Consider the following 18,355-nt stretch of genomic DNA (forward strand, 5'->3'; position numbering starts at 1 on the left):
TACTTTGACCAGGAGGTTTTCAAGCTTGATATTGATTTGCTGATTTTCAAACGTGTGATAGTCATCTGTTTGTATTCCAAAAGGTCTTAAAATAACTGAATATTAAATGGCATTACTTTCATATAGTAGGAATCCCTGTTTACTAGCTCTCCTGCAGAATTACAAGGAAACAACAATCCAGCAAACTTTATATGAGCTAAAAACGGACAAATGCAAGTCCTAATATTATGAAAAGTTTGTCATAGCGTGGACTACTCTTTTAAACATAAAGTGTCAGTTGACTACACAACATTTACTGATCTACTCAAACCTTAAATATCTAAATGTGGTGTCCTCCTACACCTCCTTTAGCTGTACAGACAGGAAGTAAAGGGAAGAGTTCTTATTCACGTTCAAAAGAGCATTCACAGCAAACCAATTGATAAAGATGAAAGCGCCGGTACGTTGAGGTCGTCATTACATGATCCACTTAAGTGTCATCTGCTTTATTTGTACTTCATCGACCACTTGCTGTGACAAAGGTTTCTTTGACTTTTATTCTGCGATTGTCAGACGATACAACGGTAAAGTTCTTTACTAGTTCTAAACTGGCTAGCAGAGCATGCAGAAGACGGCTGAAGGATATAACCCAAACATTTCAGATGACACAAATTAAAAATAAAACTACGAGACTAACATTTTACCAACTCCTATTGGATCTGATTTAAAACCATACAGTAGATAGGATGACATAAAACATAGATCATGATGATCTTTCAGATCAATATCTTTGACTTTCTGCTAGAAAGTTGAAAATGATCCTATGATCTCTTTCTTTCCAAAGAAAGATTTAAAACTCATTGAGAACAAAATACAGCAAACTAATGACAGTTTTGCAAAGAAACCTTGTGAGCAGGCGCGTGATGATTTTGTTTCAGCTGTGAAAATGATTTAATTTACATTAGATCACATTACATTTCATTTTTAGCTGACGCATTTATCCAAAGCGACTTACATTTTTGCTCTATACACCGTAGACACAGCAACGAGGAGCAATTCAGGGTTAAGTGTCTTGCTCAAGGACACAATGACAGGGAGTAGCGGAGCCGGGGCACGAACCACTGAGCCACAGTCACCCTAAATTTATATATGCTGTATTATGCTCCAATGTGACATTTTGTAACTTTTTCAGTTGTTGGTGTCGATGCTCATCTCTTCTTAAAGCTGATAAGTGACAAAGTGCAGGAAGAACAAATGATTACAAATTAGCACAAGACAATACCCATCGTATTTCTTCCTGAGACTGGTGTTGCTGTCTGGAAACAGGTTTTTTTCTTGTAGAAAATGTGCCGCGGTTCAAAAAAAAAACACTGACCTATGACCTAGTGGGAAAAAGAGTGGCATCTCTGAGACTTTAACTGAATACTGGTTGTTTGACCTATTTGAGAAATAGTCAAGATGCAACCACAAAAAAGCTATAAAGCACTTTTCAAAATGATCTAATCTGTTTGAACATGTTTTATGAATTCTGTCATGGAATGGGGCAAAACTTGTCTGTATGTGTGACAAGCCATATGTATATTGTTGCTCTTTCTGACAGAACCTGTCAGCCCGCTAACGGTTAGCTGTCATGCCAAAGAGAAATTCTTTTCTGATGAGCCCCAGAGGAAGTACCCATCAACAAAAATGCTGCGCACTACAAACGCTTCAGGAGCACATTTTTGGTCATGCATGGTAGAAATGTTAATCATATTTAGACAGACAGATATACAATAATAGCTGGTAGAGGATGTGTCAAGTGTCACAGTGGGGGATTTAGCCAGCAACTGGGGCTTGTGCACACTGATAATTACCTTGAGTTTAGTCTTAAAAGTTATCCGACCATCATTATATTACAGCAAAACAATATGTTGTGTGTCTTAGTATACATGTTTTTGGTGGCTTTTGGGAGGTAGAACTTTTTTTTGTCTGCTGAACTGCTGCACATAGTGTTAAAAGGGGCGCTTGGTAAGCTAACCCTAACCCTTTACCCCTAACCCTAAACCCCTAACCCTAACCCTAACCCTAACTATGTTGGAGTCATTTGTACCGATCTCATGGAAACATTGAACACCTAAATAACGCTTCTGGAGGTACAAGTGGTACTACAAGACGGGACGGGTTGTGGCTAGCTGGTTAGCATGCTCATTTCACTAGATATCTCTGCAACCCGTCTTTGACATAATGCAAGCACTGAAACCTCTTTTTTACACTCTCATGAAAATGTTAGGTAATTATTTGAATGTTATAAAGTTAAAAAAAAAGGCCTGCGGCTCCTCTTTGTTACTTATATGGCAGGAAAGTGTATAGTGTAAAACTTTTTCAATGCCTTTATGACATCAGACTTTGAAATCGACTAAATTAATTTCATCCACACAATGAGATCCAATGAGAGTTTGCTAGTGAGGAGATGGTGTATGTGTGGAGGAAGAGAGGGTTGGGGGGAATCAGGAAATCTGTGGGATTTACAGCTTAATCTTCTTAGGCACTTCCCTGTCGGCCGAGCTTCAGACTGTGGCTGAGAGGAGTACGTGCTAGCTTAGCGCAGCTGTCAGGCGCCGCCTGCCACCAAATCAATACCGGTCTCCCCCCCCTCTTCCTCTCTTCCTCTCTTAGGCCTTCTCAACCTCAGCCCTTCAGCTTCTCTGCCAGCAATAAATCAATGACTCCTGATTTGCCGGTTCAAGTGCAGGTCATTTCACACAGCCACGGAACACTTTCATTCAAGAACATACTGTAACAACACACTGCAAGAGAAGGAATGTTGTCAATGTGTGTTTCCTGATTGCTGTCAGACCTCACCTGCAATTTGATTTACTGCAGCATCATTGGTGCCAGCTACTGAGATATATCAGCTACAACTAATATACACCATCTTTTTTTTTTTTTTTACTTATGTGATCTTCTTGTTCAGCAAATCTGTTTGTATCAAAGTGTCCTGCACACCGAGGGCTGTGTGTTACCACGCTGCTTTGCACTCCAGCAAATGATCACTGGATTTATCATGAGTCAACCCCTGCTGAGTTTCACATCAATAGAAATCCAATAGCACCTCCAAGTGGACAGATGGGTACATGACGAGCTGTGTGATGACAGGTGAGAATCAGAGGCAGGGAGTCAGAGAAACCCTGTTCATCATGATCTCTTCATGCAGCAACAAACCATCTACTTTGTTTCTGAAACTTTTTCGAGCCGCAGCATATTTTCTACAATACATTTTTTTTAAGAGCTACAAAATGTCACAAATTAGCACAATACAGCATATATGGTAGATAATTATTGCGCTACCTACTGGCATGGGAGAGTATTTCATTATTAGGTCAGCAACTATATTGCAGGCCCAGACGCTTAACAATGGACAATTCTTTGCAGCAACACCTGACAATCTCTTACGGCACACTGGCGTGCACAGTGGTTGAAAACACTGCTGTAAGGTGTGAGAGTTACTCCAAAGCCTTTAGCTCATATGCACATCATAACGTGTCCCAACAGGAAGGCATGGTTGATGTAAACTTGACTAACTGCTATCAACTCACTTGACTACCGAGTGACAAACTAGTCACATTGCTCACATAACTAAATGACATTTACTTTTGGTTTCACGCGAGTCAGCTGCTCCAAAAAAACAGGGGAAACGATTAAATCACATCTCAGATCGTGATGAAGGAAATATTAAAGTAAAGTAAAGAAAATCTCTATTTTTAGATTGATATCTTCATTGTGTTTTACGTAAATACAGACAACGAAAAGCACCATAAGACCATTGAGGGCCAAAGTTTAAACACACTGACCCACCGCCAACCCGCCCACACTGGATGATAGTGCAGCTAGCATAACGTTTGCCACGTCGTCTCCAGACTCTTTCACTTCTGTCATTTCTGCTGATTGTAAACCAGCTCTGAAGAAGATAACGGGGCACCTCTCCGCTGCAAGGTGCAGGGTTCTGGGCTGCGAGCGTACGTCCCACGAGAAGACCTCGGACTCTGTTGGTCAGACATGCACACGAGTCGCCAACCGGAAGTCATATTGTAGCGAATACCAGTACTGCTGCTGGGTCGTTGCCCTTCACAACCCTGTCCGGCTCTGCTTGTGTAATGTCGTGTTCACACCAAACGCGGCGCAAATTATTCAGACGTGATAGGTTGCAAAGACACAAATGTTTCGCGGGAATGGTATGTTTGAAGGCTGCGTTATACTCAGGTTTTACGCAGAGAAGCAAGTACGCAAGACCCTCAAGGGCCCCTCGCGTAGTCCAGTGAGCCATCTTGCGTGCATCGCCCAACATTTTCTGACTATCCGACAAAGCTCCACAAGCCGTTTGCAGCCCGGAAGACAGTTATTGGTCTGCTAACCGCATCCTTTCTGAGGCATTTCCGGTTTCATAGCGTAATACCTCTACTTTTAAAAGCTGTCGCAGAAACACGAACAATGGATCCTGTTGAAGAACGTTTGGTTGAAGAGGTCCACAAATATGAGCATTTATGTAACCCGTCTTTGACGGAGTATAAGGACACGCAGATGGCGGTAAATTCCTGGAGGGAGATATCGGTGAACGTCGGTGTGCAGGTCGACTCTAAAAGGTCGTTGCGCCACCTACTGTTCTGGCGTATGGAAAAGACACGGGAACTATAAACCAAAATAAGTCTATCGATGCAACTGCGTGGCCAGCCGCAGTTGTAGTTGCAGGAGTGAATATCGCCCTTATGGCAGCGCAAATAGCGCATTCGACGCGGGACGAACAGCGTTGGACACGGTGCGAATTTGCGCAAGTTGACATTTACCACCTTTTAGAGTCCTTACACAGAGCCATTATTAAAAAAATAAATCAAATTAAAAAAGGGCACCTTGAAAAATGTGATCTAAAGGATTGTTTGGTTTCTTGTTTAGCATATCGTTGTCTCTAATGTTACATGTCTTGATAATATTTTGCGTATTGTTTACTTTGAAACAAGAGAAGATTCGGGATATTGTGGTATTTATTTTGTATTAACACACAAGCAAATAGAAACCGTTATAAAACCATTATAGTTCAACAAGAATTAAGTAAGGGTTACGTTATCAACACCATCAACACATGAGTTAGTATTTTGCAGTTCAAAACTTTAAGTCTCTTGGTTTATTCTAAGCCTCTGTACAGTAGTTTCTAGGTGATGTGCCCCATGTGGTGAACAAACTTTTACAAAACACTCTGACCGGACCACACAACACATGCCTGTCACTATGGAAACAAAGAAAGTTAGTGTGTTTGATGGAACAGGACAGAGGCTTCTCATGTCTGACAATATCTTTCAATGGCTAACGTGTGAACGTTTCTTTCAGGCTTTGCTCTTGTCTGCATCTTCTTGCTCTGCACTCTCCCCCTTGCTGCCAAATCGCCGGTTTAGCTCTGATGTCATCACTGAGCAGCATGATTTCTGTGAAAGATAAGAGGAAATGGTAAAGAACACCAAATTAGCCATGCTCGCAGCTCTATGAGGCTGTGTTTGGACATAGCGGCGTTTTCCGCTAAATACTGACACAATGTCACAATGGCAATGCTAACATGCAGATGTTTAGCAGGTATAATGTTTACTCTAGTCAGCATTGAAGTATGCTAACAAAAAAGTGCAGCTGTCATTTGTTTTGTAGGTATCTGGTCATAAACCAAAGTATTAAACAAATAAAACATTTGAACTCATGGGGGCGCTGTAGGAAACAACTAAAGTACTCATCCACTGTGTAAAACTATTCCCCACCTTGGCATCCTTAGCTTGCTTGTGGGCCCTGGATACGAGCTCCAGCAGAGCCAGCAGGAGCCCGACGCCAAGTCCCAGGCCCAGGAGAAGGAAGAGGCCTTGCAGATCTTGAGGCCGCAGGGCCTCGGAGGTGTGGGTCGTGTCGCTGGCTTTGCAGCTCCCGGTCCACCACTTCTGCCGCAGATACAATAGCTCACCAGACTCACTGAGCTTGAGGATGGCAATGTTTAGGTTTTTGATCAGCTGGGAGCCTGGTGGATCAAAGAAAGGCAGATGAACGTCTCACTCCAAAGTCATGAGTATGAACATGCTGCGGTAACGTCCTTCATAGTTTGGGTTTCAGACTTCAGAACATGGCTGCAGGGATTTGCTCTCATTTAGCTACAAGAACAAAAGTGCAGTAACGAGAGACACCAAGAAGAAAATGATGGTTCCGCCATTTGCCTCACACAGAAACTATAACCATAATAACACTATTTTATCTTACAGCCTCCTCATGTGTACTCCCTTCTCCTCTCTCTTCCTCTTTGGTGAACCGTCAGTGATGAGGACTACACTAAACCCTTTCAGATATGATCTGACGTCCTGGAATGACTATCATAGTAATATCAGAAGCGCGTAATTTAGTCTGGGGATAGGGATTGCTTCTACAGTTTCAGTTAGTTAAATACAGGCATCAATAAGAAATGTTAGAGGTTTAAATGTAATTCCTGAGCCCGGATCACTCACCCAGAGGTGCGGCAATGCTGTAGGATCTCATAGAGATGGCGTCATCGGAGCGGCTCAGTTCACAGTGGCGAGCCACCTCCAAGTCTAAGGACGCGGTCTCACCGATGAAGGCAAAGTTTCCCTCCTGGACGAGGCGAACACCCTCCTCCTGGCTAGACACAAAGCTATTCTTGCGTTCCATGTGCTCGTAGATGCGCCGGTACACAGGGTTTGGGGAATTCTGGGGAATAAAACATTGCAAAAAGAAAACACGTTACATCATATGAAACTCAGCCATTACAGAATCTGCTGTAATGACGATAAACTCCTTAGGAATGTGCCTTAAAGAACTGCTTGGTGGATCCAGCCTCGACTGTGCCGTAGCCCATCACGTCCTGGTTCGCAAGGTCCTCAAAAGTCTTGATGTGCTCTTTGCTACTGGAGTGCAACATGGAGTTGAAGTTGCCAAAGTAGCAGGCCAGAAGCAGTACAGCAAATAGCCACCAGATGGCACTGACTAGACGTCCAGATGGGGCTTTAGGGTGGGGACCAGCACCTGAGGGGACAGAGACCAGGAGTCAAGTGATAGGACTGCTGTCAAAAACTATCCTCAAGCTTCATGCTACTGATGTGAATTCATGCTCAGTTTAAAATAATGTGAACAAGGTTTACTAAAAAAGGCTGCTGCTACTGATCACCACCTTAGGTGTGTAGAGTGTAACGTCATGCCAGGATTCCTCTGACTCACACTTCACAAAACCCTTCCCACAAAATACTAATCTCCTCATTTTGAAGGAGGTCACGCATTGTTCACCAAATCATCACCACGCTGCATTATTGTTGAATTTAGAATGACGCTCTTATCCAATGATGCATGATGAAATAAAGGAGTTTCCCTTAAGACCAAACAAAGCAAAAATGAATAAATAGGTATTTGAAATGATGGAATAACAATTCAGTTGTATTGAATAAAATGTGCGACTGTCAATCTAGATAATGCATTCTAGAAGATAAATGTACAGTACTGTGAATCGAATATTTAAGAAGCTGATTGTTTCATGTCAACCACAAACTTTTACTTTGTATTCAAAACATCTTTTGGCTTTTGAGAGTTGTTAAATATTTAGCACTGCAGCTGATTCCCTCAAGAGACACAGCCAGAAGCGCGTGCGTGTGCATGTGTGTGTGTGTGTGTGTGTGTGTGTGTGTGTGTGTGTGTGTGTGGTTCAGTTTAGCAGATCACTGCGTTACCTTGCAGGGTGAGAGCTCCTGTGATGTACCAGAAGCTGTGCAGCAGCGTGAAGCTGTGCTCTTCTGTATCGGGCTCAGCCCATTCAGTGGGACTGATTCTGCAGAAGGAAACAACAACACAACCCTCAGAACCAGCAAGATTAAAGCATCACGTCAGTATATAACTCTGGTGTCTGTGGAGTTACTGGCAGAATGTTTAAAAGTTGTGCGTCAGGAGCCACTGTAGTTGTGTGTTAATGTTACTTTGCAAAATACCTGAAAGCCTTTGTATAAATGCAATTCTGCTTCGTTACAAATGGGGACAACTCCATGTGTCATTTGAAGTTATATATGGTATAGTCATTCTGAACATTGTAATATACATCACTAACTTGTAAAAGGATCCCCACTCCTCCTTCACTGACCCCTTTACGCTTGTCATTTTCAGCGTCTCATATGTCATATGTCAGATAGCTCAGTGGTGCTGAGTAAGTTACCAGCATTGAGAATAAAAGTATGTTTCCTTCTGTAGAAAGAAAATAGTTCCGAAATCAGGTCATGATTTCTGGAAAGAAACATGACTGCTGAGTTTTAATATGTATTCATGTTGTGCTTTAAGCATCGTATAGTTCCATGATACAGGAGAGAATGCAAACATAGGAAACGGGTGCTGTCCCTCTGATATTTACCAGGGGCCCATACATTCTTGGGGTTGCTGTATTTTTGTGTCATTTATCTGGAACTACAGAAAAACTCTTCTTCACACTACTGAGGACCTATGCTGGGTGCATCACTCACTTTCTACTGAACACTGTGTTGAAAAACAATGCATGTAACAACATTTATTTGAGGCATGCTCTTACCTGCCCACCAGGAAAATGCAGAGCCCTGTCAGCAGGAATGCGATGAGGAGGCCGACCCACATGTCGGTGGAAAACGGCGACAGCAGACTGAAGTTGCACTCTTTGGAGGCCGAGTCGCTGCGCAGGAGGAAGCTGATTCCCGTTTGTATGAAGGGGGTGCTCATGTCCACAACCTGCTCTCTGGGCCCGGTGAGGGTCAGCGGAGCCACCGCCAGGTCAGCCTCCTGATGCAGAGACAGAACCTCAACATGCACTTGTACAATCGGTCCATTTCACTCATGTCAGATCCTGTATGTTGTGTCGGGACTAAAACTCCAAGAAACAAAATATCTGATAGAACTGCGTGCAGCTATTGGGTCTGGAAGACATGACTGCGAAACCTTCAAACAAAAACCTTAACTGAATTTATTGAATTATTTGGTTTGTTCAGAAATTGCACCCCATATATAACAATGTGGATATCTATTTCATAAAGTGTTATATGTTTATATAATATTGTTTTATAAGTATTCACTTTGGGTTTTCATATCAGGTTTTATTGAGTGCATCTTTGTTTTATCAAACCTAACATTCATCAAAATGGGGCTCATACTGTGAGGAGAGCCAGGCGGTCCACTCTTACCCCTCTGATGACTTCACCTATCATGCCGCTCCAGGAGCCGTTGGAGTTCACGGCTCCGTAGCGGTTATCCTTCACCAGGCTCAGTTTGTACTGGAAGCCCATTAACTTGGAGATTTCAGAGATCAGGTCGATGCAGTAGCCCTCCAGTTTAGAGCCGCGGCTCATGACGTACGGATCTAGCTGCGGAGAACAGAACAAGCAGTTCTTGTTTTAATAGAGAAGTGATCGTTGTGGGGGAACAGCTAAAGGTGATACCACACTTTGAAGATGAGAAGGATTGGTTCTTCTTGCGGTTGTTTTCAAGAGGAAACCAACTGAGAGTTTAAATTACTGCTTGGGTAAACATGTGTTGGGGATTTGTATTCATGCAAAGCTTTGATGTAAGAGTGGGGAAATATTGTTCAACAATCACAGTGTAACATTCAGAATGTGAGTCCATTTCAGGTAATTATTAAAGTACAAAGTTTACGTGCTTTCAAAATGAAAGTAATTTCTGGTTTGTGTTGAACTATTCTTCAAGGGTAACATATCCACTGCTGCAAAGCTTAAACATGAACAACTTTGGAATATTTTAAGGTAACGAATGTTTTCCCAGTGAGCCAATCGGGTCACATCTATGTTAGCCCATCATTTTAATAGTAGGCTAGCATGGCTAACAACGAGTCATTTTTCGAGGTTTCAGGACATATAATTAAAAGATTTGTAAACGATTACAACGTACCCAACAAGGTGGACGCTCGATTATTATACTCCTTGACATTATCTGATGAAATATTTTATTTAATATCATATGGCCACCACTTGGGGAAGAAATGCCATCCTGTATTGCTGATCGCGTAGTCCTGTTTTAATAGTTCCAAATTAGTCTAATTTGTTTGTGCTGTAAAAAATAGTTCTACTCATTCCCAATGCAATTCACTTAATTTCCGAAATCTTTTTAAGAGCCAGATAATCTCTTGGACAATTCGAAAATTGGATTGTCTCACTGCTCGTGTTTCTCAGCCCTTTGGATATTCAGACACTTTTGAATGATCGTAGCAATTCACGTTTATTATCACTTGTAGACCTCATGGCCAAACTACACAAAGAAGAATATCCCTGTGATGAACCAGAACTGTTTAAAGTGTGGGTTAAGTTAATGTGTCACAGCGGCACTAGGCCATTGCCGCCTCGTTATTCTGGTGTTCAAAGAGAGAATACCTTTATAGTGGTGATGGATAACTCCTTGGCATCTGGAGTGGGGGGAAAAGAAAACAAGCACCACAATAAATTTCTGGTTTTCTGAAGGAGGCAAGTCAAATGTAATGGAGCATGAGTTTCAGCACAAAGATGAGAGAATTTGGTGGGAGGCCAGTTAGGTTTTCATGGGCTCTGACAGCCTAATGAAGCCCATTGTGGCTTTGAGTTCCCTTCATTTGTTTTTCTCTCACAGCAGTAAATCCGCCGAACAGCCACCGGAGGACAATGAGCACCTTGTTGTTGGTTGCTTTTTCTAAGCCTCAGAGAGAAGTAAGAAGGGGACTGCTGCAAGGTACTATGAGGAAGGGTGGCTGAGCTTCTGACGGATCAGTCTACCCCCACTCCCTCCCCTGACATTACCCATGACACACAGAGCTGTTTTCTTTCTGCTGTAACTGTGACCAAAGCTATTCACAGCGTGTCCAACGGGCCCCAACATGCCCGGCCGGTCTTGGTCACATAAAGGAAGAGGATTGGGGTGCAAGTTCCTCATAATTGCATGTGATAACAAAAGCAAGCTCGGTTGGGTCGTATAAAGCCCATGACACCCCATCAGCCTCCTCCAGAGAAGACGGCAGGATCTACGGACTGCGGAGATGCCTGTCACTTCATCAGTCCATCAGTCTCCCCCCGCCTCCGCCCCCCTCCCCCGCCACAACACAGTTAATTGATTTATCACAGTGTTTTCTGGATCTCAGAAGGTGGTAGCCCCTCCACTGGTGAGAAACGGGGACTGCACAGTTAGTGTGCTTTGATAGACTCTCAGTGGGCCAATGGGGCAGAGAGCCAAATGTGAGGAATCATTTGGGAGCGGGACCCGGTCTCACAGGTCAGCCAGAGACCGCTGGGCTTTGACTCTGCAGACAGCTCACTGGGGCTCCGGAGGAGGAGAATACTTCACTGGGTAAAAAACATCCTATCCTGCTGCACAAAGCAGCTTTCCAGAATGTTAGCTGACTGACTGGAAATTGGTCAACGTATATATTTTAATTAAAATATGAAACATAAATGTACAGGCTGTACATTCCTGCTAAACACTAGTGGGATCCAAAAGATGCCTGAATAAGCATTGTTTTCCTCCAAAAAATGAATGTTTGGAAAAATATGCAAAAAAGCTTTCTTCTATGTTGATATTGAACAATTATGATAAAGTGTCTATGTGGTCATGGATAATACACATAATTGATGAAATAATAATAACCTCCTGATCAAACAACCACAAGCAAAATGCGAGCAAAACAGCATTGAACATGTCAACATTCAGACTCAAATTTTTTGAGCTGGTTGGGGGGAAAGTTACATTTTGGAATGGTTGCAGTTTAGAACATTGTAAACAAATGCATGCTGTAATTTTATGTTCATGTATATATATATATATATATATATATATATATATATATATATATATATATATATATATATATTTAAAAAGAAATGTGATGCAATGATCAAAATGAACCATATCCCACCATGCTGGTTGGATCAGTCTTACCTGCAGTGACTGTCCATGCAGTCAGAGCTGCCACACAGAAGACCAAAGACACGGAGCCCGTCATGTTCCCACCACTCTGAAAACCACACGCATCCTTCAAACATGATTATCTCAGTTTCACAACTTCGAACCCACAATAGGCACAATAAACTCGGGGAGGATGTGCTTCAATATATATTAAAATGCTGCCACAGATGGCACACTATGCTATAAAAACCAAGCGCTCTTACCAGTTGCGTCAGCTGCAATATGAATTAAAGACCTTTGTGTGAGGGACGACTCCAGGAAAATGTGAACGAAGTTTACAACAAGTGTTGCAAGAGAGCAGTGGGGAGGGGTTGTGTGCAGAAGACTGAGGTGGGGGTTTATATAGCAAAGCACAAGGAGGGAGGTGATAGAACTGCAAAGGGAGAATAAACTTGTGATTGCTGGCTTAGCGGTTTATGCAAAACAACTTCTTAAGAAGATCAGAGATTACTAGAATAGGATGTGTTCTGCACCTAAATGTTGAACAATACTGAAGATTTTTAAAGGCAAGCAAAGTGTTTTTTTTTATTCTTACATTCTTGCTGACCGTAAGAAGTAAAATAAAAGGAGTTAATTCTTTCAGTCCTTCTAGATGTTGTGTGGGTCAGTTTTTAGCCTCGTCCTAGGGTGATGCGTAATTACGGTTGATGATGACTTCAGGTCCCAGAGAGTCTTGACTTGACTTTATTTGATGTGGACATTACAATGGCATTCAAATTCCAAGCACATATCTAAACCTGAGGGACTACTTAACCCCTCCTTTAATACAGTAACTGTGAGAACATCTGATGTTACTGGGAATAAAACATAAAACAGCTTGTTGTCAGCGTCTATAGAGCTTGAGTTCTGTAGGGTCAATTTAAAGAATACAAGTATCAGTGCCTTATGGTTCTATGTCTCTGCCTACCAGAGTTTCAGCTTATATCCATATCCGTTCAAAATGCCGTTTTATCTTTTTAGATATTTGTGTGAAATTGTCATGATTAGCATATAGATTCTTGAGTTAAGGACAAAATCTTGTTTCGTTAAGTCACAATGACCTTTGACCTCCAAATCATAATCGATATATCCTTGAGTTCTGGTGGATGTTTGTGCAAATCATTAATAAAGTCCCTCCAGGTGTTACTGAGATACGGTTTAGAATTGACGGGACGGGCAACTTGTAAACATTATGATGTCTGTCTCTGGCGAGTCATTAGTTACTGTTAGGACCAGGAGACAATATTCAGTTCTGCAGAATGAAGTCTTAAAACCTTTTTTTACTCTGGTTGTATACAAGTCTATGAGAAACTTACTCTACTTCTCTCATGAGTTATTCCCTCAGTAAACATTGTAAACACAAGTTTATGTCTCAATATCTAGTTTCAAGTCTTCAATACAGCATGATGTTCATTGAGTAAATTATGCTCATTTAGAGTCAACTCAACCATGAAGCAGGCGATGCTTCACGTCACATCACCCATTGGTCTACGCTTTGGGCTCCTCCAACCTGTCAAACTCATAAAACACATGATTTACTGATCACTAAACACATTATCTAAATAAGTGTTGTTGAAAATTAAAATACTGTTTTTAGTATGAGCTCACAAACTAAATTGATTTATTTGCAAAAAAGACTCAAAAACAAGTGACATCATCAGACCAAACACTTTCTCTCAGGCCTCTCAGCCGGGGCTCGGAGGTTTTCAGTTGAGAGGCCAAGCTGTGCCAAATTGTCTAGATAAATGTGGCTTTGCGCAGCTTTCTTGGAATCCTAATGAAGCTGTCTTTTGTGTTTGTGTACTGGCTGGAGCAGAATACGCGGCGCTCTAATGAGTGTGTAGAGGGCATGGCTGCGTCTGACAATCAACTTTTTTTGAAGACTAGAAAATGGACAAAACTTCCAGTGGCAAAGCAGTGTCCTGAGAAAGTAGCCAGGGCTTAAAGAGTTACAAGGGCATTTTTATGAGCTTACTAAGAAATATATGAATCATTTCTGTTATCCTTATATTAGATTTCACTGGATAGTTAGTGTCCCACAAGGTGCACTTTTTTCTTCTCAAATGTGGGTTTTATTCAACATACCACATTCTAGGGTCTAAGATAGTTTATGTAAATAGGTTGGTATTCCAAAAATTGGATCATGGGTGGCATTGACAATATTTTTTCTCCATTAAAAACCGGTTGAGTTTGTTGTCTCTTGTGCAGCCTGCAGTCTTTGTTCTGGAACACTCCCTTCCTGCAGGGGGGCTGTTTTCTTTCTTTCTTTTTGCCAGAGAGGTTCAGAGAGGTGATGGCTGGTAAACACAGACCCAAGCGGAGTCCAAATTAGAGCAGCAAGTGGACCCTGCCAAATGTCAGCTCGCATGAGGCTCAGTCCCACTGACTCGCTAACAACTCGTTTTCATGTCTGAACTGAGACAGCTGTTGGTAGACTCAGTGTAAAGAAACCAAATGAGTGGAGAAGCCTTCAGTAATATTCATTTGAGATTTATTCAGGTCATAATTACACATTGTCCCTAACATTTCGCACAAACAACTGGCACGGCAGTGCAAACGATACAGCAGGTCGACAGATAAACGTGCTTTGATACAGATCATTCTCATCTTGTATTAGTACCGCGGACCAATAGGAGCGCAGCGCCGCCATCGGGGAATCCGAAAAAAGAAGTTTGGGATATTAACAAATCTTCATATAAAAAAGGTCTTTGTAAAATGAAATAAAAACACATCCTCAGGATAAACATTACAGTGCATTAAAGACATGCAGCCAACTAAAAAGGGCTAAACTTGGTATGAGTAGTCTACCACTGCTTTGAAGTACATGATCTCAGTGACATGCCACAAACTGGGTAGGTTAGCAAAATGTTGGCAGATTGGTAAATTTACTTTGTAGCCACTACACAAAGAATACTCAAAATTAAGACATCTTATCCTGCATTGTAATAATAATTCCTTTTTTCAGCAAAGACAGGAGACAAGCCTCAGCTTCTAGCAACTGTCAAACAAACGTCAATATGATACCATGCCAGCATTTTCTAAATATTGCTAGTGGCCAATGGGCTGACAATAACTGACAATAACGCCTTGACATGAAGTATCTATTTGTCAGCTCAGTTAAAACCATTACAGTTCAAGTAGACCCATTGCTACCATGTGCTTATGTAAAAAATAAAATAAAAGTAGTCAACATACACAGCTATATAAAAACTCCTGGTATCTTTCACTAAATACATTCTGTCAATTCTCTAACATTTGGTGCAAACAGATGGCAGAGCTGCAGTTGTTGCTTCTCGTCGACAACGGCACGGATTCAAAAATGGATCTTGCACACCCTCAAGCTGAAGAAGTGATTGTTCATGGATCATTACTTCAATGAAGATCAGTTTTCTGCGAGATGCGGAAATAATCTGAGAAATTCTGCAAGATATGCAACATAAAAAAATTAAAAAGAGTAAATAATTCTAGTTGAGAAAACCGGAGCGTATTCCAAACACGTTTCTAGCTGTGTCTCTCACACTCTGTTCCAAATCAGCCAGTTCTTTAGAGTTTGAGCATGAAAAAGACTTCACTGTTTTCTGGGTCTGAGGGGGGCTGGGACTGTCTAGGGGAGGTGGTTCCAAGGGGTGTGAGCTGACTCAGCAGGTCCAGGCTGGAGCAGGGACTCTGGGCCACGCAACACGCGCCTTCGGGGTTCCCCCGCTCCTCAATGGGGCTGGCACCGCTTTCGCTGACAAGGATACCAGTAAGGCTGAAGCTTGCACTTCTGCCCTGGGCCAGGCCCTGAAGCCTCTGCCTCTCCTGGGCCTTCTTCGCTCTGTTTGCAATGTAGCGCACTCTGCTCTGGCTCCTCGAGGAGGTCCTTCGCACCAGGTTCTCATCGACAAACTCCTCCTGAGACTCTTCAGGCCTGTTCTCCGAGGCAAAGTCGCTGGCGGTCAGTGGCTTCACATCAGTCAGCCTCCGTAGCTGCTCTGTGAGGTCGCTGGCTGGCCGAGACTTCTGCAAGCCACCCCTGCGGAGCTGGTCCCTGGCTGGCCTAACAATGAAGCTGCGGCTGATGCTGTGGTACTTACTGTCAAAGTTACAGGAAATGTCATCGGAGGTCAGGTCCCCAAGGCTTTTGGACATGGAGGTGGTAGCCGGCGGCGTTGTGGGCGCGGAAGACGGCCTGCTAGTGGATGACTGCTTGAGCCCCTCCATGTAGAGCCGACTCCAGGTGTGCCTTCTTTGAGTCAGTCTGCTGGGTGAGTCCATGGACGCTTCCTGGGAAGGCTGCAGGGGGCGGGGTTTAAGCTCATCCTTGGGGCAGTCTCCTTGCTGAAGATTGGGGTTTGACTTGCTCTTGCTGACTCGGACGGCATCGTAGGAGACCAGTGCTGAACGACGGCACGTGACCCAGTGAGGATCGCAGCTGCTTTCAGCTGTGGGCAGGGTGGTGAAGCTCTTCCTGGCCAGGTTGGGCAGGGACAGGTCGATGATGGTGTCACTGGACGAGATGCTGGAGGAGGAAGACATGCTGTCTCTGTGGCTGTCCGGCTCCAGCTTGCTCCACAGGCGATCGTTTACGGTAGCGTCCGTGCAGACCTCTGGCACTGTTGACTGGTCATGCCCGGCTGAGGCTATAGCCACCTTAACATGGCCCTCACTTTTTATTCTCCTTACTGGAACGTGTGATGGCTGATTGTTAAACAGAGCTCTGGTGGCCTGGACTGTCGTAGCACCAGGAACTGCAGGAGCTCTCGGGGGCCCTGCTGCAGCAGGAGTCTCCAGTCTGTGGTCAGACTTTACCTTTGCTGTATCAGTTTTCTTTTCTGTCAGAGTTTCTTGGTTTTCCCTCTGGTTATTCATGTGCTCCATGAATGACTCGGTTCCTCCGTTGGGCTGGAGGTCTTGACCGCACTGTGCTGGAGCGGTTTTGTCAGCAGGGCTTGTCGAAGGGGGAGACGCGGTTCTGGAAAGGGCAGGTTGTTTCTTAGGGCTTCCGCTCACCTTGATTGGACTGTGCACCGCCCAGTTTGAAGGAACGGCCAATAAGGAGTCTGTATTTATTGCTGTGAATGGAGAGTGCAGTGGTGATGATGAGGAGTGACGTGAAGACAGACAGCCTTCTGGGGTGGAGACAGAACGGATGACACAAGGGTTTCTGGCGGCGTCAGAGTTCAGTGGAAGAGGAGCTGGCCTCTGCACTCTGGAATCTGTGGAAATACAGACAAAGGAAATGTCTCACTGGCGATATCCTTGGTGGTCCCTAAAAGCATTCTGGTTGTAAACATTGATAACTATGTGGTCAAAAAGTAGGATGATATAAACCACTGATTCGGCTATTATTAAGGTAATATCTGCTAGAAGTGACCAATTCACAAGAGGTGTAATACAATTTGTTGTTCCGTGGTGAGCTAAGTTTGATGTTAAAGGCTACTGCTACTTGTGGAGCTCCCGCTACTATAAAACCGAAGGTATTGACAGTGTCAGGTTGTGGGTTTGACACATTGCATTGACATATTGTTAAGCAAAACCTGATGATCGAGAATGGCGAATTTTTATTAGTTAAAATACTGTGAAGGGCTACATTTACTAGGTTTGTACAGCCTAAATATTATAAATCACTTACACACACAATTTGGTATTCTTTTGATGCTTCCACTTCCAGTTTTTAAAACTAAGCTAAATATACTGGAAAAAAAGTCCAATTACCGGCCTTTTTCTGAGCTTTTACAAACACATCTCATGGTCTTCCTCAACAACTAGAGTCAGTCGTCCTTGACATGGCTCGAACGTGAGACACTTTTGGAAAAGATGTATGAGGACCTAACTTGAAGTGATTTAGTTGATCTACTATTCTTTAGGTCCATGTATTTCTGGCCCAAACATTTAATCGTAATTACACTTTATTACAACTTGTATCTCATTTTCACAGCATTGTATGACTGCGTTGTCACATAGTAATGTGTGCAACGTGGTCTCATGTCCCTTGTAAAAGACATTTAGATCTTAATAAAACTTGCTGAATATTTAAAATGCACCAAAAAACTTTAACCTTCAGGAAGAAGGTTTGTTAACTGTAATGAATGTTTACAGCTGACTGTTTTCGGAAATGTATAATTCGCCTTTAATGAAATAAACCAGATAAACCCTGAGACACAAGCCACAACACAGTGAAAAGCGATGGATTTTGTGAAGGTCCCAGTCTAGACCCACACCCCTATTTAATGATGTGACCAGACAAACCGGCTTGGTGCTTTCACTCCTCACGCACTTGTCATTTTGAGTTTTGCCATTTTTCAAGAACGTGGACAAAAAGAGAAGAATGTGCATCGTGACAGGAAGCAGGCTGGTGAGACAGAAACTAACGGGTGAAGTGGAGGATGCACAGGATGTTTTTAAAAGGCTGCATGCAATCAGCGGTTTACCTGGCTCTGGTCATCCCCTCAATTCTGCA

General features: G+C 42.9%; 2 protein-coding genes across 7 annotated transcripts in view; both read right to left on the reverse strand.

Annotated features, from left to right (window-relative positions):
- Nucleotides 1-4,976: 4,976 nt before the first annotated feature.
- Nucleotides 4,977-12,254, reverse strand: si:ch211-251b21.1 (uncharacterized protein LOC571720 homolog). Of its 2 annotated transcripts, none has more exons than XM_068598326.1 (10): nt 12,138-12,254; nt 11,908-11,983; nt 10,377-10,408; nt 9,177-9,356; nt 8,555-8,778; nt 7,713-7,810; nt 6,803-7,017; nt 6,483-6,702; nt 5,754-6,004; nt 4,977-5,432 (listed from the first exon to the last, which is right to left on the reverse strand). In XM_068598326.1, exons 2-10 carry the CDS (start codon nt 11,969-11,971, stop codon nt 5,334-5,336), a joined length of 1,383 nt encoding a protein of 460 aa, XP_068454427.1. In that variant the 5' UTR covers nt 11,972-11,983; nt 12,138-12,254; the 3' UTR covers nt 4,977-5,333. The 2 variants fall into 2 exon arrangements, with proteins under 2 accessions (XP_068454427.1, XP_068454428.1); XM_068598327.1 differs by having other exon boundaries at nt 11,908-12,001.
- Nucleotides 12,255-14,414: 2,160 nt separating this feature from the next.
- Nucleotides 14,415-18,355, reverse strand: part of plch2a (phospholipase C, eta 2a) — a 126,187-nt gene continuing 122,246 nt past the window's right edge. For all 5 annotated transcript variants that reach the window (XM_068597011.1, XM_068597010.1, XM_068597009.1 and 2 more), the window contains one exon: nt 14,415-17,111. In XM_068597011.1, coding sequence (XP_068453112.1) covers nt 15,457-17,111 — 1,655 coding nt within the window. In that variant the 3' untranslated portion in view covers nt 14,415-15,456. The remainder of the gene's footprint in view (nt 17,112-18,355) is intronic.

This window comes from Clinocottus analis, unplaced genomic scaffold (genome assembly GCF_023055335.1).
Source record: "Clinocottus analis isolate CAN_PGR_092001 unplaced genomic scaffold, fCliAna1.0.p SCAF_4, whole genome shotgun sequence".
NCBI classification, from domain to species: Eukaryota; Metazoa; Chordata; class Actinopteri; order Perciformes; family Cottidae; genus Clinocottus; species Clinocottus analis.